Source organism: Callospermophilus lateralis, chromosome 6 (genome assembly GCF_048772815.1).
Source record: "Callospermophilus lateralis isolate mCalLat2 chromosome 6, mCalLat2.hap1, whole genome shotgun sequence".
In the NCBI taxonomy this organism is placed as follows: domain Eukaryota; kingdom Metazoa; phylum Chordata; class Mammalia; order Rodentia; family Sciuridae; genus Callospermophilus; species Callospermophilus lateralis.
Window position 1 is genome coordinate 122,707,251 of NC_135310.1, and position 22,736 is coordinate 122,729,986.

Consider the following 22,736-nt stretch of genomic DNA (forward strand, 5'->3'; position numbering starts at 1 on the left):
AATTGGCGGGTCTTGCAGTTCAAAGGCTTTGGCTCGGCCTCATCCGGGTCCTTCGGCTGTGGCCTTTTGGGGCTGATTGGGCTGTTTTCTTTGCCTGTGATTGGCTGAAGCCGGAAAAGCCGGCGCAGATGTCGGAAAAGAGGGCAAGAATACTAGGATCGCGGGGTTCAAAATGGCTCCGGCCTCTTTGGGTGACGTAGAGGACAGAACTTGGGTCCACCCCTCCCTCTTCGTGAAGAAGGGAACAGAATTGGGATTAGCCCGACGTTTGGATGGTGCGAACTTCGACCTTCGGCGCTGGTGTTAACCTAACTCCTTCAGCTGGACGATTCAGCCCGCCCCTCTTTAGGTGATCTACAGAACAGAATAGAGTTAAAGGCCCACCCCCTTGTTCATGTGACTCGGAGCGGAACAGTCGACCACAGCTCTGTCCTAAACCTTAACTGAAAAGGTCTGGTTCCACCCCTTTATGAGTGGGTGCAGAAAGGGCAAGGCCCGCCCCATTTTAGGTGACTTGCGGCAGAATGGGGTTAGGCCCGCCCCTTCCTTCTGGTAGTTTGCCCAGCAGAACTGGGGTCTTCTTCCTGGGCTGGACCCCTGGGAGCTTGGGCCTTTCCTACAGTGGCCCTCACTGTGTGGCCCAAGGAGCAGAACTAGGTAACAGTTCTCTTATCAGTGTTCTATACAACCTCTTCACCAGGGCATGTAAACGCATGCAGGGCATAGGTGTTCCTGGGGGCGGGAGGCAGACAGAGGCTGAGGGCAGTTAAGCAACACCCTGAAAAAAGGTTCCATGTGATTCAATAAGAAAAGATGAGAAGCTGGAAGAACTAGGGAGGTGAGGATTTAGGAGACATGAAGAAGTTTAGGAAATAAGATATTGAAATGGAGAGATGGAGACCCAGGAGGGAGGAGTGATGGGATGGATGATCCTGATAATGAGAGTATGAGGAAGAGAGGTGCAGGGACTGAAAGCTAGATACAAAATTTAAAGAGGAATACTTATCCCAGAAGAATCACCATTCTTCCTTACTCTCCCTCCCACCCCGCCAGGAAGCAGTATCTTAATACCCAAATTCCATTGGAAGAAAAAAAATGCATCCAGATTCTTTGTTGGGGGAGGGAATTGTCTCAGCTTATTGAGTAAAGAGACTGATAGGAACTTGGAAAGATGTGCTGAGGTAAATGTGCATGGAAGTGATGGACCGGGAGAAGGCTAGATAGGGTGAGAGTGGAGGAGGGAGTCTGATTGCTGAGAGATGGGGTTGGGGGGAGGGAGGGACAAAGGTTAAAAAGACCAGTCCAGAGAGCTGGAGGGCGAGGTGGGGAGAGATGGAGTCCTGAAGAGAAAACGAAAAGAGGTGAACTTATTGCTTGGAATATATTAGGTGCTTGATATGATAAATGTTTGGGATTGAATGGGGGACAGGAGAAGCGGTCTTTGAGAAGAGATGAGGGGACAGGGACGAAGCACAGATAAAGGAGTTAAGGAGAAAAAAAAAAATCAGAGTAAGTAAAAGTGGCACACACCTGTCACCCCAGCCACTCTGGAGGATCGCAAGTTGGAGGCCAGCCTGAGCAACCTAGCGAGAGACCATGTCACAGAATTTTAAAAATTAAAATATATATATTAAAGCATATTTTTTAAAAATACACACACACACGCTTTTTAAATGTTAGGGATGTAACCCAGTGCTTGTCTGGCAAGTAAGAGGTCCTGGGTTCAATCCCCAGTATCACAAAAAAAAGAAAAAGAAAACTGGCAGTAAGAGGGTGAGCTTATGAAGAATGAGGGAAAGGAATGTGCCGATGGAGGAATACATCAAGGGCTCTTGGCCCGAGAGTGCTGAAAGGGGGTTGGAGGAAAAAAGATACAGCTGGAGACGAGCAGAGCCCTGCTGGGCTCTCCCGAGGCGGAGTTAGCCAGAGAACTGTGGTAGAGGTGGAGAGGAGATGCCGGGTCTCTAAGAGGAGATTGGTAAAACAGGCCGCCCATCACCGCCCCCCACTTCCTGGCCAGCCCCGGAAACCAGCAGGCGTTGGGGAGGGGTGGGGGGGGATAGCGGCAGCAGCAGCCCCAGCCCTCAGAGACAGCAGAAAGGGAGGGAGGGAGGGAGGGTGCTGGGGGGACAACCCCCCACCATTCCTACCGCTATGGGCCCAACCTCCCACTCCCACCTCCCCTCCATCGGCCGGGGCTAGGACACCCCCATATCCTGTCGCCCCCTTGGCACCGACACCCCGACAGAGGCAGAGACACAGCCAGCCGCCACCACCGCTGCCGCAGCCTGGCTGGGGAGGGGGCCGGCCCCCCAGGCCCCCCACCCCACTGAGGTGTGGGCGGGAAAGGGATGGGAGGAAGAGGGAGGAGGGTGCTGAAAGGGACGGAGATGAGGGGATGGGGCTGGGAAGGCCGACAGGGAAGAGGGTTGCTGGGGAAAGGAGAGGGGGCCTGAGAGGAAGAATGAAAAAGACATGGGTGGGAAGAGAGATGGAAACTGAATTTGGAACTGGGGGTGTGGACAGGGAATCCTGGAGAGGGAATTCCCTACACATTCCCCAATTCCTTTTCCTGCCCTTTGGCCCCACATGACTCTTGCGGGGTGGGGGGAGAGGAAAGAAGGCCAGCAAAATTTGATTCCTAGGAATGTCCTCAGGCACCTCTCCCTCTAGGCACAGAACCTTATTTCTCAGTGGCCTTCCACACTGACACTATAAATTCCTTGCGGGGGGGGGGGGGGGGCGGGGGGCGGGACATGTTTTCTATATTGGCTGTGTGTCTTTAATGTGTTTGATAGCTTGTGTGCAGCTAGGTTGTCCCTGTTGTCCATACATTATAGAGAAATAATGTTTTTTATTTTCCATCAGAATTGCCCATTCTCATATCTTGTGTCCTTGTGCCACATCCAATTTTGACATGTTCAAGTCCTGCCTTGTTTTTTATGTTGCACCTATTAATAGGCGATTTCATGTTACTTACAAGTTTTATGCTTTTGCATATTTAGCATGCAAAGCTTATATACCTTATTTTGTTTGGTCTCAAATGTCCATGGTCACGACATATGCAGGAGTTTTCCTTTGTGGGATCCATGGAATAACACACACTCTTATACTGTGATGGGATCAGCCTGTTACCACTGTTATGATTCTTACCAAATGTGCATTCCCCTTCAAATGATGCATGGATGTGATACATCCATAGTGTGTGTGCTTCTGGTTACACCTACCATTTATTTAATAAACTTATTGTCAATATGTTTTGTGAGCTGTATGCTCATTAACCCATTTGACACTCCATTGTGTTAATAAATCCTTGGACATTTCTGACCAGAGTGTTACTTAATATCATGTATTATAAACTATCCAGATCCGCAAAGGACCATGCCTTATCTTGCTGACTTCCTTGGCCTGTGTCTTCACACATTATTTCTCCATTGGCTGTGTATAGTTTGTCTGTGGGCTTAATGTGTGTCAGGGTTTAGCCCTGTTGTGAAACCCCATCCATATTTATTTAAGGACATTATTTATGCCCCACTCTTCATACTGTTGGCACATATTTGGTGATACCAGCATCCTTCCCCAGTGGCACATTGATCCCATTCTTTCTTATGTATGAGACGATATTGTCATGGTATTTACTCTGCCTTCACTGTGACCATGTATCGTTTATTTTCAGAATAAGTTACTGTGAAGCTTGACATGTTCCATATTTTACTGGTGACTTTTTATAGTTAATATTCCTTAAAAAGGTAGCTATCTGATTTGTGATCTGGACCACCATCTTGGAACTGGTTGTTTAGCTTAGTGGCAGAGTGCTTGCCTAGCATATATGAGACCCTGGGTTCAACCCCCAGTACTGCAAAACAAAAACAAAACCATCTCTCAACATTAATTATAGCTGTGTGGGTGTGTATACAGCCTTATAATCTGTTGAGCAAATGTTAATATTGAATGCCTACTCTACCTCCTACTGTCCTGGCATTGGGGATAGGACAGAATCCCCGTCTTCAAGTTTTTTACAACCTTGGGGAAGAGGTGGATGCCAGTGAGCTGTTAAACTTAGTGTGGTGCAGTGTCAGTGCTTTGAGAACCCAAGTGCATATCAGACTCACCTGGAGAGCTTGTTAAAATACAGATTGCTTGTCCCAGTGCCCAGGATTTCTGATTCAATATATCTGGTATTTCTGGGTTGAGTTCTGAGAATTTGCATTCTATACTTTGAGAACCACTGATAAGAAAATATCTAATGAAAACACAGGCCTTGAGGGGAAGTCATCCGGAAGGTGGAACTGAACTGTGTGAGGCTGGAGAAGAGTCAGAAAGGGCATTCCAGCCAAAGGGAACTTCATGTTCAAGGCACAGAAGCATGAAGGATCATGGTGCATCTGAGAAACTGAAGTAAATCAGTTTGGAGCAAAAACAAAGCTGCTTTTGAGGATGTGGTGGAAAATATAAGCAGAAGTCAACTTGTGAAGAAGGGCCTATGGGCAAGACAGAAATATCCAGTACAGAAACATTTCTGGTTGTCACGTGGAAGATGATTGGAGGGGAAGGGTTAGGAGTCTACAGCATATAGGTCAGGAGAGAAACCATGAAGGTCTGAACTTGAAGAGGCAGTGGGATGGAGCAGCGAGAAATCCTTCCTAGCTGGCAAGATCCCCTGTTTCCTCCATTGCCTCTGACCTTTGAGTATAGCCCTTCCTGTTCCAGAAAGGGAGTGCCTTTGGCCTAGATGGGAATAACAGATAATTTGCTTGAACACCCCTTTTGTCAATTGTGACTCTCCCTTTAGCAGTGAGACAAAGTGGAGGAAGTAGGAAGAATCTCTGCATGTCTATACCTCTTCCACTTGAGTCCTGTCCTGTCCAGAGCAGGTGGTATGATATCTGGACCTTTTATTCTCTACCTTCCATGTTTTACTTGATGAGGCCAGCCATATTGCCTGCATATGGCTAGAAAGAAGGGGAAAGGGTGGTGAAATTTGTTTACCTATCTGTGGAAACAGGATTGGTATGTTGGATTTATTGAAAATAGAGGAGGCTCCCTGTGGGGAGAGAGATTTTTTTTAGGTATGCATTTATATTCCTTTACCTGTCACTGGGTATGGTGGTAAATTTGTGCATGTATGCAAATGTGTCTCTCTGTATGATTATGTGTATGTTCATTTCCATCTCTCATCACTTAGTGTTTTTGGATGTTTGTTCACAGTCACTGTATCTGCTGTGTACTGTGTGTGTGGTATATACACATACACCACACAGATACAGATGACAGCATAACAAAGTGCTTAGGACACAGGCTGCCTAATTTTGTTTAGGAGCTATATGACCTAATGTTGTTTAGGAGCTATATGATCTCGGGTAAGATCTTTAATCTCTGGGTTTATTTTCTATAAAATGTAAATAATAATAGTACTTTATAGTGTATATAGTATGTAATTGTTTAATATAACGTATAGACCAGCACAGTTCAATAGAAATATAATGTGAGCCGCATGTAACTTTTAATTTTCTTATAACCTCATTAAAGGTAACAGTGAGCCAGGCATGGTGGTGCATGGCCTTAATCCCAGCCACTAGGGAGGCTGAAGTAGGAGAATCACAAGTTTGAGGCCAGCCTCAGCAACTTAGTGAGACCCTGTCTCAAAAAATAAAGGGCTGGAGATGTAACTCAGTGGCAGTGCACCCTGGGTTTCATCCCCAGTACCATACACAAAGTGAAATTGATTTTAATGGGGTACGTCATTAGCCCAATATATCCAAAAGAAATTAGAAGATTATCAGGCAGTATTTTACACTTTCGTTTTTCACCCAAAGTTTTTAAAATCTGATGTATACTTTACATTTCTAGAATATCTGAATCTGTACTAGCCACATTTAGGTGCTCAGTATCCACATGTGGCTGGTGGCTAAGCAGGTGTAGACTGTTATCTTTTCAGTACAAGTGTTAGCTATCATTGTTTTTGTTGATTCTGTTTGTTAGTTTATTTATTTATTTTGGTGCTGAGGGTTGGATCTGGGGGTGCTTTACAACTGAGCCACATCCCCATTTATTTTATTTTTTATTTTGAGACTGGGTCTCGCTAAGTTACTAAGGGTCTCACAAAGTTGCTGAGGCTGGCCTTGAACTTGAGATCCTCCTGCCTCAGCTTCCTGAGTCACTGGGATTACAGGCATGCACCACCACACTAGATTTGTTGTTTTGTTCTCATTTATCTGTGAGTTGTGGATATCCATGTCTCAGATCTTCTTGTCTCAGTGTATCTAGAGCCCTCTTGGAGGTGGTGGGGACAACTATCTTGAGCTCCCCATCCTAGAGAGGCTTCCTAGGAAGGTTTTGATAGGAGCTCAGGACTCATTCTGTATCTCTGGTCCTTATCCTGATAATACCCCCTAACCTTTCCTTCTGTGCCTTACTCATTCCACTCTCCTCCCCTCCAGAAACCAGGCCACTGTCCTTTGCCCCATTCTCTGCAGGTGGCCAGAATGGAGCTGTGGCCCGGGGCATGGACGGTGCTGCTGCTGCTGCTCTTGCTGCTACTCTTCCTGCTGCCCACCCTGTGGTTCTGCAGCCCCAGTGCCAAGTATTTCTTTAAGATGGCCTTCTACAACGGTTGGATCCTCTTCCTGGCTGTGCTTGCCATCCCTGTGTGTGCCGTGCGAGGACGCAACGTTGAGAACATGAAGTGAGGGGCGAGGGGTGATGGATGGGTGATGAGGGAACCCAAGGGTGAGAAGTGAATGGTAAATTCAGAGAGCAGCATGGTACGTGTAGCATAGACTGAATAAGCCCAGGGACACAGAAGGGGGAGAAAATTGCAAAAATGGCCAGAAAGACAGTAGGGTGGGGAGAACTGAGACAGGCAGGTGGACATCAGTGAATCCCATTGGGCCCCTTTGCCGTGACCCCACAGGATCTTGCGTCTAATGCTGCTCCACGTCAAATACCTGTATGGGATCCGAGTGGAGGTGCGAGGGGCCCATCACTTCCCTCCCTCACAGCCCTACGTTGTAGTCTCCAACCACCAGAGCTCCCTCGACCTGCTTGGTGAGACCCCGTTCCTAGGCACATGCCCTCCCTCCTGGCACTTTGCCACAAACCTGCTCCTTTAAAGGTCCTCAACTCCTCTCTTCTAGGATGTTGCTCCCTTGCTCCCTCCTCAGGTTTTCTTTCTCCAGAATACGTCTGCCCTCATTAGCAGGGTACATATGCCTTTAGTCACCCTTGCTTTTACATGGGTAAAATGTAGTCTGCTACCTTTATCTCCAGTCCCTGCTAGTGTGGGTGATGACCTGGGTGGAGTGGGATGCCTGCTGTGGCACTCTGCCTCTGCCCTGATCCTTACTCCATCCCCATGCCTGCTTAAGGAATGATGGAGGTACTGCCAGGCCGCTGTGTTCCCATTGCCAAGCGTGAACTACTATGGGCTGGCTCTGCTGGACTGGCCTGCTGGCTGGCAGGAGTCATCTTCATTGACCGGAAGCGCACAGGGGATGCTATCAGTGTCATGTCTGAGGTCGCCCAGACCCTGCTTACCCAGGACGTGAGTCATCTTGGGGAAATGGGGGCTTGGGGAACTAGGGAATGGAACAGTTATAAACTAATGGATAGACAGGGCAGGCAGGCCTCATTATAGCATTGCACCCACTCTGATGCCTCCATATGTGCATATCTTCCTTGACCCTCTTCCTCTACCAGGTAAGAGTCTGGGTTTTTCCTGAGGGAACAAGAAATCACAACGGCTCCATGCTGCCCTTCAAACGTGGCGCCTTCCATCTTGCAGTACAGGCCCAGGTGACTACTACTTCGCCTTCCTCTGCTCAGTCCCTAGCCCCCATCCTTCCTTCCTTTCTGGGCAATGGTTGGTCTCAGGGAGCCATGGACTGATCCACTTTATCCATTTTCCAGGTTCCCATTGTCCCCATAGTCATGTCCTCCTATCAAGACTTCTACTGCAAGAAGGAGCGCCGCTTCACCTCGGGTGAGGGCTCTGAGCAGGTCTGGGATAGTGTGTGGCCAGAACAGCCATTGGAGAGACTAGGGTATGTCCCTGTGAGCAGGGGATCATTCAGTGACAGAGCCATGAGACATACCCACATGAATATCCCATGTATGATCCCTCATCAGGCAAAAGTGTCTATTAAGCACCCACCATACTCTGTTGGGTGGGCAGTACTTGGTCTCTAAGAGGGGCTGTTTTGATCTGTCAGGAAAGATAGTCTATATATGCAAAACTGCAGTCAATAAACCTCCACGGTGAAGGCTAAACCCGGGTGATAGGAGATATCTGGACTGAGGTTCAGGGAAGGCTTTGTACAGGAGGGCCTCAAAAAACAGGTGGCAGCTGGCAATCAGGAGGCGGTTGCCCAGGGTTAGGGGAAGAAACCCACAAGATTGAGGAAGGGAGTAGCAGCATTGCTCAGAAGCTGGGCACTACCTGTGGGCAAAATCCTGGGAGAACAAGCCATAATGGTGCTCCTCATCTCACCAGGGCGATGTCAGGTACGGGTGCTGCCACCAGTGCCCACAGAAGGGCTGACACCAGATGATGTCCCTGCTCTGGCTGACAGAGTCCGGCACTCCATGCTCACCATTTTCCGGGAAATCTCCACTGATGGCCGGGGTGGTGGTGACTATCTGAAGAAGCCTGGGGGAGTGGGCGAAGCCCGGCTGTGAGCTTCTCTCCCATTTGTCCCCATCTTCTGCCCCACACCTACCAACCCATTGGCCCTAAAGCAGGGGCACTCTTCCTCATTTCCTTTCTCCCCATTCATTCTCCTCTTCAGAATCTTCAAATTCTGATGTGAAAGTACATACAGTTGTCACTCCCTATCCCTTCCTGGCCCCATCCAGGGACTCTCCTGCCTAGGTGCAGTCTTCATTCTGATCCTCACCTCCTGCCATCTTGTCTGTGGGATAGTTGCCTCCCCTTCAACTTGAGTGGCTCATTGTACACAAGGGTGGGGAATATTCCATCCCATCCCATCCCCAGTGGACTCTTCCTTTGCTGTCTTCTCTCCCTCTCCATCCCATATTGGCCAGTGGACTCATCCTGTCTGTGGAACAATTCATCCCCCCATGCCTAAGTTCATGGGTTCAGTGGACTGATCCATTTGTGGGGACAACTCCTCACTCTGGCTGGAAGCTGATACCTGGAACACTCCTCCCAGGCTCATCCTGGGAATCTTCCTCAGCACCTTCATCTTCCCTCCCGGTGGAGCCCCTATCTGTAGGGGCTGGACTCTTCTAACTCAGAGGTCTCATCCCTCCCTTGCCAAGATGCCCAGGGTTGAGCATACACTCCTGGATGCCAATTTGGTCTCACATTTCTGCTTCCCCCTGTCCCCATGGTACAGTCCTTCAGTAGTCCTGACCCAACCCAGTCCCCTATTGTCCCCTGTACCATCCCAACCAGACACAGGGGAAAGAGGCAGATATCAGATACTGCACTTACTGAACCCTGGGGAGTTGGGGAAAGGAACTGGACCCTGGCCAGAGGGGAGAGGAGGTTGTTTAATTTATTTCTTTCTTTTGAGGCTTCCCCCTCTCTGAGCCAGTTTTCATTTCCTCCTGGTGGCATCGGCCACTCCCTGCCTCCTACTCCAGTCCTGTTTCCTCAGCCCAGGAGGTGGGCTGGGAGCAAAAGGAGAGGGTGGCACCCAGTTTTTCATGGTTGGTTTTTATTATCTGGATAACAGCAAGCAACTGAAAATAAAGAGAGAGAGAGATCTGGGTGCTTTCTTGCCATGTTTGTTAAGGATTTGAAGACACAGGCTTTGTCCAGACAACCTGCCCCCAGCCAGAAGAAATGGGCAGGCTAACACAGCCTGCCTTTGCCCATTCTTCAGCACTTCAAAGTTTCCAGGCTCATAGCTCCTCTGTGGCAGTCTTATTTGCAGCTCCCAGTTGGCCAATCCCAGAGGATTAGTGGGGTCCAGTTTCTATAAATTAGGGGGTTGGGTGCTCTAGAAGTTCCTTATGGATTCAATCCTGGGCCCAGGCTGTTGTCCTCACAGGAGCCTGGTTAATGACAAGGGGATAGTGTGATACCATGGCTGAAGTCTCTGGGGACTGTCCCAGTCTGAGGGGTCCATACTGCTTCTCTCACCCAGACTGAGGCAGGGTCCCAGATTAGGAGAAAAATGGAGATATCCTGGAAGGTAGTAAAGAGTGAACTTTGAGAAGAGGTTTCTGGAATGAGGGAATTCGGAACCCGGAAGGTCTCTGCGGACAGTTGGGATAGGGGTCTGCATGGGGAGGGGCAAGAAGACTCACAGGTGCCCAGCCTCTCCTCCAGCAGCAGCACTTGGTCGCTGAGAGATTCGATCCTGTCACCCCGGCCCCATAGCTCAGCCACTTGTTCTGGCTGTAGCTCTTCGGGTGGCATGGGCAGCACTGCCCGTACCCAAGCTCCAGCCTGCGCAGCCCACTGCAAAGGAAGAAATACCTGAGGATGTAGGCAACTGGTCACTCCTGCCCCGAGGGCTTGGCGCTAGATGCCTTCACTCACCTGCTCCAGCCCCTCCAAGCGCCCTCGCAGTTCATGAATCTCCCGCCTTAGGGCGCGCTCGTCCTGTTCCGCTTCCCGAACTAGGACAAAGAGTGAGAACTTGACTGCTACCTTGGCCCCAGCAGCTGCCTGGCGCTCTCCTGCACTTGGCCCATACTTACCCGCCACGCTCAGAATGCTGGCACTGGTTGGGGGCTCTGGGGACCCCTCTGCGCAGGCACGCCCATCGGGGCCCAGCACCAGGCCCTGCGGGCAACCGCAAGTAAAGCTGCCGGCGGTATTGAAACAACGGTGCGAACAGAGGGTGACACTGGTCCTACACTCATCCACGTCTAGTTATAGGAAAGAAGAGTGCTGAGGTGGGGGCAGGGCCGGGCGTCTGAGTGGGTGGGAAGGCCACCAGTGCCCCTCCCACTCGCTGCGGGGAGCTGACTCACCCACGTGACAGTGCTTCCCTCCCCAGCCGGGGGCGCACTCGCACTTGTCCGGCCCAACACAGACGCCTCGGTTCAAGCAAGGCTTGGCGCAAATGGCTGCAGGGGGGGTGGGGGAGTGGGTCTTCAGGTCCAAACCTATAGCTCAGCTCCCCAATATTCTGCCTCCCGTCGGCAGACCTCCTGCAAGGCTGGAAGACAGGACCTCACCTTCACAGGTGAGTGCTCCTGGATGTCTCTTCTTCCAGCCCTGGCAACATATGGCATGGGTCTGCTGCACTTCCCGTCTCACCTCCCGCCACGCCACGCGGTATGTGGTCCTGAAACACAGCACCAGACTCAAACCTCAGATAGGGATCTGGTAGAGATTCTTTGGGGTCACTGAGAGATCCCAGAGTCCAAGCTCCCCATCCCTCACCTGTAAGTGCTGCAGATGCGCCTTCCAGCGCACAGGGTCAAGTAGGGCATGTATACGGGTTGACTGTAGGACTCATTGTAGCGTAGTGGGACCACCAGCGTCTGCTGGGAGCAGACCCCCTGACTGCATCCGTGCCAAAGGAGGAGGTGGGAGACATTGAGCGGGTCAGGTTCATCCTAGGCCGCCAGGAGAACCATCTCCCTCAAGGAGCCACTGAGATCCTGCACCCCTGAGGTGACAGCCTCTAACCCCCTTTCTGAATTTTCAACTTTTGTTTTGCCTTCTAGGAAACCCCACTCCCAGCAGAAGGCTCACATGCAGACTTTACCCAGGCCCCACCCCTTCTGTTGTCACCTCTCTTTGAGGGATACACCCTTGGCTCCCTCGCCTGATATCAATAGCAGGAGGAATGAAAGTCCACCAAAGAGTGTGCACAGCTCAGCCTTGGACCCCATGATTCTCTTTGAGTCCAGACTCTGTGGGCTACAGACAAGAAGAGGTTAATGGATGACCTTCCTCTCTCCTATTAACTTCTCCAGCCCTAGCCCTTCCAAGAACAATCTGTGGATGCCTTCTAAGGAATTTAAGACATTCACTTTTACACACTAACCATCAGGACTGTATACAATTGTGTGTACATATAACTGATACCATCTTTAGCATATCCGGTTCCATTCAGCATCATACAGTCTCCCCCCAGCACACTCCCTCCACTACCCCTCTGACACATCCTCTCCTGATACTCTGCTCAACCTGGAGGGACAAACACATGGTTAACCCTCCCCTCATGGTCCTCCTTAACATGCTCTCTTATAACTTAATCTTCATATTTTCAAAACCCCAATTATACACCCTCACACCTTACATACAAATCCAAGCTCCTGGAACCACCATACCGAAAACATATTTCTACCCTTACGCACCCACAGCATCAAATACATCCTGGACACACACCTTTCACTCAGAAAATGAGACAATGCCCCCCAATTCATATCCACTCTTAAGGCTCTGAGTAACCCCCCCCCTTCCTTACTCATTGACATTCCCTCCCCATCTGCCTCCCCCTCCCTCCATTCCAACCTGGCTTCCTCTCTCTCCAGGGAGACTTCAGGCAGACCAGCCTCAGCAGCAGCAGCTCAGACTGGTGGGTGGGCCCTCTGGGCAGGGAAAGAGAGGAGGGGCTAGGCCAGACAGAGGCCTCCCATTCCTACCCCCTCCCACAAGCCTCCTCCTTAGTTCTAGCCTGATCAGCTCACTGGGGTCAAGTCCTATAACTCTCACCCCCACTCTAGCATAGGGCTCCCTAGAAGAATTTTCCTAACCCTATGAGGGCCCCAAATTCTGGATTCCTAAATTAACAGAGACTCCTAGCTCTAACACCACCAATACCCTATGACCTTTCCCTAGCCCTACTTCAACCCAAGACAGACTGCTGGAGAATTGGGGGCAGGGAAAAGGGCAGGCTGGCAAGAAACAGCAGATCAAGTCACGAGAGAAGAGGCAAGATCAGCTGAGAAAAGAAAGAAAAGTAAGTTGTCAAAAGGGCAGGGGGGCAGCCCAAGGAACTAATGGGAAAAGTGCCCCCATCTCTTGATGACATTTGTTAGGGCTTGGGGGGCACAGAGTTGAGTCAGCCACCACCCTCCATGCCAGAGCAGACAGGGCCCTATTGTGTCAGCCAAAATTCCTTCTTTCAAGGAAAAGGAGGCTCATTGTATAGCCCCTCACCCAGCTCTGGCCTACAAAGGTCAAAAAGGGGCACAACAAATGCCCACCCTGACCCTCAGCCTCCTCGTCTAGCCTGGGGGTGGCAGGCGCATTCCACCCCTAAAACTGAGGCCCAAACCACTGGAGCCTAGGGTTCAGCCCCCTAATCCTAGGCTGGGACAGGAAGAGAATTGTCTTCAGCAGGAAAGAACCCGCAGAGAATCAGGAACCCATACAGAATGGGCATTGAGAAGACGGAAACACCAAGGGGGTCCCCACCCCAGCCCAAGCATCCGGGCACCCAGGCCCCAGGGTTTCCATTCCCACCCTCCTTGAGGAGCCTAGGTCCCCTTCACCTGGAAATAAGCCAAGCCACTCTGAGGAAATGGAACTTTATTTCCATAAATACAGGGGACATACCCATACAAGGGTAGTTAAAAGAGGGGCTGGGGCCTCAAAGAAATTAGGCTCCCAGGGATACCCCAACACTGATCCTAGGGACTGGGGGATCCCAAAACCTGAGATGGGCCTCGCAGGCCACAGATAGTCCCCAACACTGACATTTCAAGAACGGAACTGTCCCCATAGGGGAGCCTCAGAACCCCACTCATAAGTGTCCCTCTTGTGGGTGGGGAGGGTTGACAACAGGGAAGTTCAGAGGAAAAGGGAACATGGGGAGAACATAAGCTAAAAATGTCCTGAGTGGCCTGGAAAGAGACCCCTGTGGTGGGCAGGGGCTGGGTTCTCCTCCTGTACAGCCAGATACAGAGGAGCAGCAGCAGCAGCAGCAGGAGCAGCCACAAGTTAAAAACCTGGTTCTCATTTCCCAACCTCGGTCTTGGGAGAAAGGGAGAGAATGGAGCCACCCCCAAACTAGAAAACATGAGGTAGGGGGACCAGGACTTGTCATTCATGGAGGAGCAAAGGATGGGGGTTCTGGGAGCCCTGGTTGATGTGGGGGCAGTGTGAGAGCAATGAGGTGGTCATTGCCAATGCCAGAGCCTGACATCTGCTTTCCAAGGCCACCACTTGGTCTCTGGGCTGGGGAGTTCTGGCGACATCTGAGGACGTCCTCAGGAGAGCCAAGGTTCAATGCAAGTCTCATAAAGAGTGCGGTTGGAATGCCAGGCCGTGTGGACGATCCCAGCCATTGGACACCTCACTATGGCCCCCCGAGCCAAGAGAGTCTTCAACCCAAAAGAATCCCGCAGATATACCTTCCAGGTAGGCCAAAGGGCGTGGAAACATGGAAGAAAGACACAAAAAGAGACAAAATTGAGTTACTGTTGGTGTCCTAGGCCCCCTCCCCATAGGGTGAACCCTTCAGCTCAGGAGTCAGTGGCAGGAAGGACTCCAGAATGAGTGGGACAGTGGATGAAGAGAGGGGGAGTAATCCCAAGGGGCTCACCAGTTGTTCCTCCATCTCCAAGACTGTCTCATTGGCATCATAGAAACCAAAGAAGCTACAAAGAGATTGAGGGTGGATATCAAAAACTGGAAATAATCAAGGTGGTCTAGGGTCCTTTAGGAACCTACAGCCTGTTGGGGAGACAATCAGCAGGAAGGACACTCAAAAAACTCTGCCCTGAGGGTACTGCATCATTTCTATAGAATTCTCACTAGAAATGTATAACCTAAATCTCATCATGAGGAAATATCCAACAAACCCAAACTGAAGGACATTCCACAAAACAACTGGTCAATACACTTCAAAACTGTCAATGTCATGGACAAAGACTGAGGAACAATTCCAGATTAAAAGAGACTAAAGAGACATGACAACTAAATGTAACCCCCAGGCCTGAGTTTGAACTTGTATTGATTTTTTTTTCCCTATAAGGACAATTAGAGCCAGGTGTGGTGGCGCATACCTGCAATCTCAGCTACGTGGGAGGCTGAGACAGGAGGACTGCAAATTTGAGTTAAGCTTGAGCAACTTATCAAGATCCTGTCTCAAAATTTGAGGGCCAGGGGTATAATTCAGTGGTAGAGTGCTTGTTCAACATGTGCAAAGCCCTGGAGTCAATCCACAGCACCACAAAAAGTAAAACAAAAGTGAAATTTAAAAAGGTTTGAGGATGAGACTGGGGTTGTGGCTCAGTGGTAGAGTGCTTACCTAGCACATGTGAGGCACTAGATTCAATCCTCACCACTACATAAAACTAAATAAATAAAATAAAGATATGTGTCCATCTATATATGTAAAAATAAAAATTTTTAATTTTTTTTTAAAGGTCTGAGGACAGCCAGGCATGGTGGTGAATGCCTGTAATCTCAGCCACTCAGGAAGCTGAGGAAGGAGGATTGTAAGTTTGAGGCCAACCTTAGTATGCCCTAAGCAACTCAGCAAGACCTTGTCTCTAAATAAAATATAAAAGGGCTGGGAATATGGATCAGTGGTTAAGTACCTCTGAGTTCAATCCCCAATAACCATCCCCCTCCCCCCCCCAAAATTACATTACTGTCTCTATTAATTTTCCACTTTTGAAAACTACTGTGGTTACATAAAAGAACATCCTGCTTATAGGAAATACAGCCTGACACACTAAAATATACAGATGTAAAGAGACATCATGTCTACAGAATACTCTCAAAGGGTTCACACAAAAAATTGATATATATGTAAATGTTGAATATATTTAAATATTAACATATATGCATAAATATAGATATATTTAAGGGGACAGAGAAAATATGTTAATGTAAACATGGTAAATGTTAACATTTGGGAAATTTAGGTGAAGAGTATACAAGCCAGGTACAATGGCACAGGTCTATAATTCCAGTGACTAAAGAGATTAAAGTAGGAGGATCACAAGTCTGAGGCTAGCCTCAGCAATTTAGAAAGACCCTGTCTCAAAAGAATTAAAAAAAAAAAAAAAAGAAAGAAATGCTTTGTACTAACTTGGCTTCCTTTCTTCCATGCTGGGAATTAAACTTGGGGCCTTCCACATGCTAAGCAACCACTCTACCACTGAGCTACATCCTGCCCACCCTTTTTTTTTTTTTTCTTTTTTTAAATTTTGAGATAGGTCTCAATAAGTTGCCCAGATTGGCCTCAAACTTGCAATCCTCCTGACTTAATGTCCTTGGTATGTGGGATACCATGCCTGTCTTTATTTTTCTTAGGTGTAAAATTATTTCAAAATAAAATGTCTTTTAAAACAGTTTTTTTGTGTGATTCTCAGGATTAATTACACATTTTTAAATTAAAGAATATTTAACTGTCATGGGCACTGAGTGGAACCTCACTGTGAATAACTTCACGAATGCTAATGATGTTCAGTTCGGTGGACTGTGGGATCAGAGAAGAGACCATTACTTTAGTTTTTACAGCATCAACAAAACTTCCCTGTGGTGCTCCTGGACAGGTATCCAGATAAAGGAAACAGCAAGAGCAAAGCCACAGAGACACAGCTGGGCACATGGGAAAGCTGGGCTGGAGGTCTGGGGGTCTGGCGTTATATTGTAGAAGGTGTGAGAAAGTGGTAGGGACACACACACAGGCCTGAATTTGAACCCCAGTTCTGCCACACTCTCCCCATATGTATGTCTCAGTATGTTACTTGTCCTCATTGTCCTATAAAGAATACCTCCTTTATCAAGAGGAAGTAAAACATTGTGATTAAAAGTCAGATAGCCTGGGCTGGGGCTGGGGCTCAGTGGTAGCGCACTTGCCTGGCATGTGTGAGGCACTGGATTCGATTCTCAGCACCACAAAAAATATATAAAGGACTATCAACAACTAAACAAAAAAAATTTAAAAAAAAAAGTCAGCCTGACCTCACCACTTACTAACACTATAAGTGTAGACAAGTTATTTAATCTCTTTGCCCTGTGTTTCCTTAAATGTCAAAAGAAGATAATAATAATAGGATTTTTTTTTCAAAGTACTGAGAATTGAACCCAGGGGCACTTCACCACTGAGCTTCATTCTCAGCCCATTTTTATTTTTTATTTTGAGACAGGGTCTTGCTAAGTTACTGAAGCTGGTCTCAAACTAGCACTCCTTCTGCCTCAGTCTCTCAAGTAGCTCAGATTATAGGTATGCACCACCACATCTGTTTGTTTATTTGTGTGTGTGGTACTGGAGATTGTACCAGAGGCCTTCTATCACTGAGGCATACTCTCCGCCCTTTTTATTTATTTATTTATTTATTTATTTTGAGAGAGAGAGAGAGAGAGAGAGAGAATTTTAATATTATTTTTTAGTTTTCGGCGGACACAACATCTTTGTTTGTATGTGGTGTTGAGGATCGAACCCAGGCCGAACGCATGCCAGGCGAGCGCGCTACCGCTTGAGCCACATCCCCAGCCCCTCAGCCCTTTTTATTTTGAGACTAAATTGTCAAGGTTGGCTTCAAACTTGTGATCCTCCTACCTTAGCCTCCTGAGTCACTGGGATTACAGATATGTACTGCCTGGACTAAAATGGTAATTTTTACTACCTATTTTTTTTTTTTTTTCTGGTGCTTGTGATCAAACCCAGGTCCTGACACATGGTAGACAAGTGCTATATCCCTGAACTGTATCCCCAACCTATTGTTATCTATATTTTATCACATACAAAAAAAGAAAAAGAGAATAAAGAAGTAAGGCCTTACTTTAACCTGCAAAAACTCAACACAACTGGTCCTCACTACCTCTTTTTCTTCCTCTCATGAGCTCTTCATGGTTTTGATATTGTGCTATATCAGCCTCATTACTCACACCTGCCCCAGGCCCTCTGCAGGTGCTGCTTGGGTCTTCTTCCTCCTCTGTTATACAACTCCCTCTCTCACTTCCTTCTGCCTCTGCTCAAGTTGCAGCTCTTCCATTATGCCTTCTTTGAGCATTAAAACAGGCCCTAAGCATCCTCTGATGCCTCCCCTGCCTTCCTTTATTGCCACCTGACATATATTTACATTTATTATCTAAATAAGTCTAGTCTAATTTACTTCCTCTACCCACTAGAATGTAAGCTACATAATAGCAGTGATTTCTTTTTTATTTACTGCTGCATTCCCAGAACCCAGAATAGCAGCTGGGCACATAGAATTCAATAAATATTTGTTAAGTAAGGTAACTCAGATGACATTTCAGATCACTCATGATGACCTACAACAGAGACAATCACATAATGCCATAGAGAGATGAGGCTGGAGGTGTTACAATAGTCTTGGTAAATAAAGTGCTGGTAGAAAATAATAAAATGGCACAGAACCACAAACATACATTGTACCAATGTTAACTTCCTGGTTGGTTGGTTGGTTGGTTTGAGATGGGGTCTCGCTGTGTTGCCCAGACTGGTCTCATACTCCTGGGCTCAGCTGATCCTCCTGCCTCAGCTTCCCGAGTGCTGGAACTACAGGCGCGTACCACCATGCCCAGCTTATTTCCTGGTTTTGATATTGTGCTTTAGTTTACCTAAGATATAACCATTGGGAAACTGGGTCAAGTGTACATAGGACCTCTCTATACCATCTTTGGGACTTGCTGTGAATCCATAATTATTTCAAAATTAAAAGTTTTTTTTACAAGAACTGGGGGTGGCTGGGGTTGTGGCTTAGCAGTAGAGCGCTTGCCTATCATGTATGAGATGCTGGGTTCGATCTTCAGCACCACATAAAAATAAATAAATAAATAAAGGTACTGTGTCCAATTGTGTCCAACTACAACTAAAAAAATAAAAATAAATAAAAAAACTGGGGGTATAGCTCAGTGGTAGAGCACTTGCTTAGCAAGGAAAAAGGTCCGGGTTCAATCCTCACCACTGGGGGAAAAAATCTACAAAGGGAGGTGAGTGGTAGAGGAAGTAAATTCAGCAAGACTTAGTGACTGACTAGACATAGGGGTTAGAATAGGACTCCCAGGTTTTACATTTGGGTAACAGAATGATTGGTATAGGGGGTGGCACTAACTGAACAGTGAGAAGAAAAGCCAGTTCTAGGCAGGAGATAGAGATTGGTGAAGGTTGGATGTGTCTTTAGCCAATGTTCAGCTCACACATTCCTTATTACCTGGACTGCCAGGGAGTAATGACACCATCATCAGGACCCCCAATGAGCACCAGGCGACCCACACGAAGAAAGTTTTTCCTCCATGCTGCAGGGTGGGAAGAAGAGAGAGTGAGTTAGCCACAACCTGAGTCAGGCCAGGTTGGATAGAGGGATATAGGGGATCAAAGAAGCTAAAGAGATAGGTAGGAACATGGGATCTTACCAGTGGCGTTGGGATGGTCTCTTTCTCCATTGATCAAGGCCAAGAAGCTGCTGGCATTGAGGTACAAGTCATCATGGTGGGGGTCTGGGAGTAAACAACAGTTAGGAAGACAGAGAAGCAAAGAAGGGAGACAAGACCAAAGACTGGAAAACCAGTCAGGTGTGGGGTGCCATTCTCACACGTGACTGGGCGACTCAGACTGGGTTTGGGTCTGAGGCTTTCTGGCTGTGTCGGAACTTTCCCGGCCCTCTCCTGATGAGAGAACCCGTCCGTGTGGGGGTGTGACTGACCACTGACCCCAGGGGCCCAATCACTGACCCTGACCTTGGAATGTGGCCCCCCCTTCAACCTTCATTGGATGGAATTCTCCCCTGAATTTCTTGCTCCCCAATAAAAGGCTACTCCCTGGCGTGCTCGCTCTCTCTCTCTCCTGCTAGCCCTGAGTAATCCTTGGTGCCCTACCAGGCGGTTAGAGGTGGAAACCAGAGAGGGGAGCCGTCTCGGACCTGGTCATAGAAAAAGGTAACTGAGTCTGTGTGTTTTATTTCGATCTCTGCTAGCTAACTTTTATGCCAAGAACCTCATTAATGAAACCATTGCGCTGGCCGCATGGTGGAGTCAGGTGACTGCGTTCATATTCAAGGTGGATGGCAATATAATAATTGTATACACAATAGAAAGCACTTATATCTAGCCACTACTATGAACCAGGTACTGTTCAACGTACATCACAGAAAAGTCTGGCTGATCTTTGTATCTTGTACTCTCTGAGGCAAGGTGACACACATGAAATATTTTGGTGGTGGTCCCCCCCCCCGCCCCCCAGTTCTGGGGATTTAACCCCAGGGCACTCTATCACTGAGCTACATCCTCATCCCATTTATTTTTTTATTTTGAGACAGGGTCATGCTAGTTTTCCAGGTTGGCCTCAAATTTTACAGTCCTCCTACTTCACTCTTGCAAGTTGCTGGGATTATAGGTATGTGCTGCCACATACCCAGCCACATCAAACATTTTTGAATAGTGCCTCTTCAGATAATAAGTGCTCAGTGAACAGAAGTTACCACTATTTTTGTCATTGCTATTGGTTATGGTAATAACCATATTGGTATCCCTATTCAGTATCCCCACTCACCATGCCAGTAGTTGCAAATGGAGAATTCCTGACCCCAAGGGCTATAGCAGATCCGGTAGAGGTTAGACCGCATGGAGGTAGGAAATAGCCACTTCAAATAGTCTGTGTCTGGCAAAAGAATGGCAGTGCCAAGTGACCACAAACCTCTGTGCCTCCAAAACTTGGGGCCTTCTACGCAGCCCACAGTGCCCACTCACCTCCATACTGTCCCATCTGTGGAGATGAGAGTGAGATGAAAGAATCCACATTGTGGTCATCCATGACAGAGAGCAGTGCCCGGCACACCAGACCCCCTATAGGCAGAACACCAATATTGGGCAGGAAATGAAGGACAACAAAGTCAACAGCTCTTGTCTTTTGCCCCACACCCCACCATCACCACCATGCTGAACATAAAGGAGATTGAGACTCAGAGAACAGACACACCCTGGGCCAAAAGGTCATGTGTCATGTAAGTGACAGAATTATAATCAAGGCTTCCCGACTCTTAACTCCAGGATACTTTCAACTGCCCCTATTAATCATGAAATCCAAGAATCATGGGTAATGGACAAAGTAAGGGCAGCAGTGCAGGGAGCCTCCCTCCCATCCAGGACACAGAGAGAGAAGACCCAGGTGCTGAGTTAAGTCAGAAAAGAAGGGCTCAGGCTAGGGCAATGTGGTTCAGCAATGTAGTGCTGAGGAAACTAGGAAGTATCCCTCAGACACTGATCAGGAGTTGGGAATGGGTAATTGCCTACCCTGGGAGTAGCAGATGAGATGTACCCCTTCAGGGGCCTTTGCCATGATGGGAATCACAGCTTCTCGGAACCCTTGTACCTGTTCCCACAAAGGCCGTAAACTCTCTCTGCCATCGAAGAGATCGAGCACTGTCACCACAGTCCCAGGATGTGTCTGTGGGAAGGGACAATACAACCACTGGGGATGGACTATGAAGCCCCCACATACCTATCCCTGGCCACATCTACATGTCTATTGTGCTTGCTAGAACCAGGGATTCCCGTCCCCCAATTATCCCCATGCCAGGAGGGCAGGAACTGGCAGGCAGGAGACGTGGGGGTGCGGGGGTGGCTTTCAGCTACCCACTTCCTCCCCAGTCAAGGCAAACTCAGCCAATGTCCTCCACTGGGTGTCCCCGGACAGACCTCATTGATGTATTCCAGCAGGTGGCGGAAGCTGTATGAGCTGTCAAAGAGCCCGTGCACCACGATGACCGGCTTGTAGGAAGCGCTGTGGGACGCCGGGACTGCAGGCAGCAGCAGCTGCAGGAATGGCAACAGGAGCAGGACCCACACCGAGGGGAACCTTTGCCCCCAGAGCCCCAGCATGCTCCCGCCTAAGAAGGTAGAATGAGGGCCCATGAGGTAGATGACAACACCCATTACCTTCGGAACAGATGCCCAGCCATCAAGCCTCCCCCTCCTGCTCCCACACCAGGTCCTTTAGCCTACTTTGAACTTACTCCAGATCTCCCCCGACAAACACACACCCCCACCGCGTTGACGCACCAACGCTCACCAGAAGTCCCGCCCCCAACTCCGCGCTCAGGGACTTGGTCCCTAGGCCCAGGATCTTCTTTATGCAACCCCACCACCAGGCACAACCCGGCGTTCCACAGGACCCTGAACAGCAGCGTAGGCCCCCTGAAGAATGCAAACTCCCACCTGGCCTGGTCTGTAGGTCTCACTCAGCCAGATGTTTACTTCTCCCTAGTCTGGAACCCAAGGGGGAGGGAAAGCGTGAGAGAAGAAAGCGCCAGGGGGATGACGGGTGGGAGGGGGGAGGGCTGCTCGGGGTCGCGCAAAGCCGTCACGTCCGGGCTTTCCCTGGCAACCGTGCGAGCGTCCCCTGCAACAGAGGCAGGGGACCGGAGAGGCAATGGAACGTTCCAATGCACTCTGGAAGGTGGGGAGGAAATAGGCGGAGCAACCCATTTAGACCAGTGGGGAGAAGCAGCAGCAGCAAATGTATCCTGGGAATCGAAAGAAGGCCACTCCAGGCCCGGCTGCTCCCAGCGACCCAAGGGTTCGACTTCCCCTGTCTTGATTCGCTCGGCTTCCCAACCCACGCGTTTGGCTTCGCAGCCGAACACGAAGTTCTTGGTCCCCATGGGGCAGTGGGGGACGGACTGGGAAAAAGTATTTTGCGGTACGCTGGGTGAATGGCCAGATGGAGTGACCGGCTGCCGATGCGCGTCCCTAGATGCCCGCCCGCCCCCGCCGCCCGAGGTCAGCGTCTTACAACTCTTCATCCTGAAGTGCATGTAGTACCCTTGTCTCCAGAGACGCGGAGAGTCCTCAAGGCCCCTCGAGCTAAGTGCAGCCTGGCCCA

At 48.9% G+C, this 22,736-nt stretch overlaps 3 protein-coding genes across 11 annotated transcripts; 1 reads left to right on the plus strand and 2 right to left on the minus strand.

Moving 5' to 3' along the window:
* The first annotated feature begins 138 nt into the window (after positions 1 to 138).
* Positions 139 to 9,730, plus strand: Agpat1 (1-acylglycerol-3-phosphate O-acyltransferase 1). Of its 3 annotated transcripts, none has more exons than XM_076858898.1 (7): positions 139 to 349; positions 6,477 to 6,685; positions 6,914 to 7,047; positions 7,368 to 7,543; positions 7,699 to 7,794; positions 7,909 to 7,981; positions 8,492 to 9,730. In XM_076858898.1, the coding sequence occupies exons 2-7, from the start codon at positions 6,486 to 6,488 to the stop codon at positions 8,674 to 8,676; spliced, it is 864 nt and encodes a 287-aa protein (XP_076715013.1). In that variant the 5' UTR covers positions 139 to 349; positions 6,477 to 6,485; the 3' UTR covers positions 8,677 to 9,730. The 3 variants fall into 3 exon arrangements, with proteins under 3 accessions (XP_076715013.1, XP_076715011.1, XP_076715012.1); XM_076858896.1 differs by lacking the exon at positions 139 to 349 and adding an exon at positions 2,067 to 2,334 and having other exon boundaries at positions 6,441 to 6,685; XM_076858897.1 differs by lacking the exon at positions 139 to 349 and adding an exon at positions 2,067 to 2,334.
* On the minus strand, positions 9,679 to 13,368 carry Egfl8 (EGF like domain multiple 8). 3 transcript variants are annotated; one of them, XM_076858889.1, is made up of 8 exons: positions 12,443 to 13,368; positions 11,717 to 11,845; positions 11,363 to 11,485; positions 11,155 to 11,264; positions 10,948 to 11,043; positions 10,672 to 10,842; positions 10,511 to 10,590; positions 9,679 to 10,429 (listed from the first exon to the last, which is right to left on the minus strand). In XM_076858889.1, the coding sequence occupies exons 2-8, from the start codon at positions 11,815 to 11,817 to the stop codon at positions 10,025 to 10,027; spliced, it is 1,086 nt and encodes a 361-aa protein (XP_076715004.1). In that variant the 5' UTR covers positions 11,818 to 11,845; positions 12,443 to 13,368; the 3' UTR covers positions 9,679 to 10,024. The 3 variants fall into 3 exon arrangements, with proteins under 3 accessions (XP_076715004.1, XP_076715005.1, XP_076715003.1); XM_076858890.1 differs by lacking the exon at positions 12,443 to 13,368 and having other exon boundaries at positions 9,679 to 10,020; positions 10,276 to 10,429; positions 11,717 to 12,374; XM_076858888.1 differs by lacking the exon at positions 12,443 to 13,368 and having other exon boundaries at positions 11,717 to 12,376.
* A 77-nt stretch (positions 13,369 to 13,445) lies between these two features.
* Ppt2 (palmitoyl-protein thioesterase 2) lies at positions 13,446 to 22,736 on the minus strand. 5 transcript variants are annotated; one of them, XM_076858894.1, is made up of 10 exons: positions 22,647 to 22,735; positions 22,070 to 22,119; positions 21,551 to 21,741; positions 21,146 to 21,299; positions 20,603 to 20,698; positions 20,406 to 20,513; positions 19,271 to 19,354; positions 19,069 to 19,153; positions 14,478 to 14,532; positions 13,446 to 14,286 (listed from the first exon to the last, which is right to left on the minus strand). In XM_076858894.1, the coding sequence occupies exons 3-10, from the start codon at positions 21,731 to 21,733 to the stop codon at positions 14,143 to 14,145; spliced, it is 909 nt and encodes a 302-aa protein (XP_076715009.1). In that variant the 5' UTR covers positions 21,734 to 21,741; positions 22,070 to 22,119; positions 22,647 to 22,735; the 3' UTR covers positions 13,446 to 14,142. The 5 variants fall into 5 exon arrangements, with proteins under 5 accessions (XP_076715009.1, XP_076715010.1, XP_076715008.1 ...); XM_076858895.1 differs by having other exon boundaries at positions 22,676 to 22,716; XM_076858893.1 differs by having other exon boundaries at positions 22,070 to 22,736.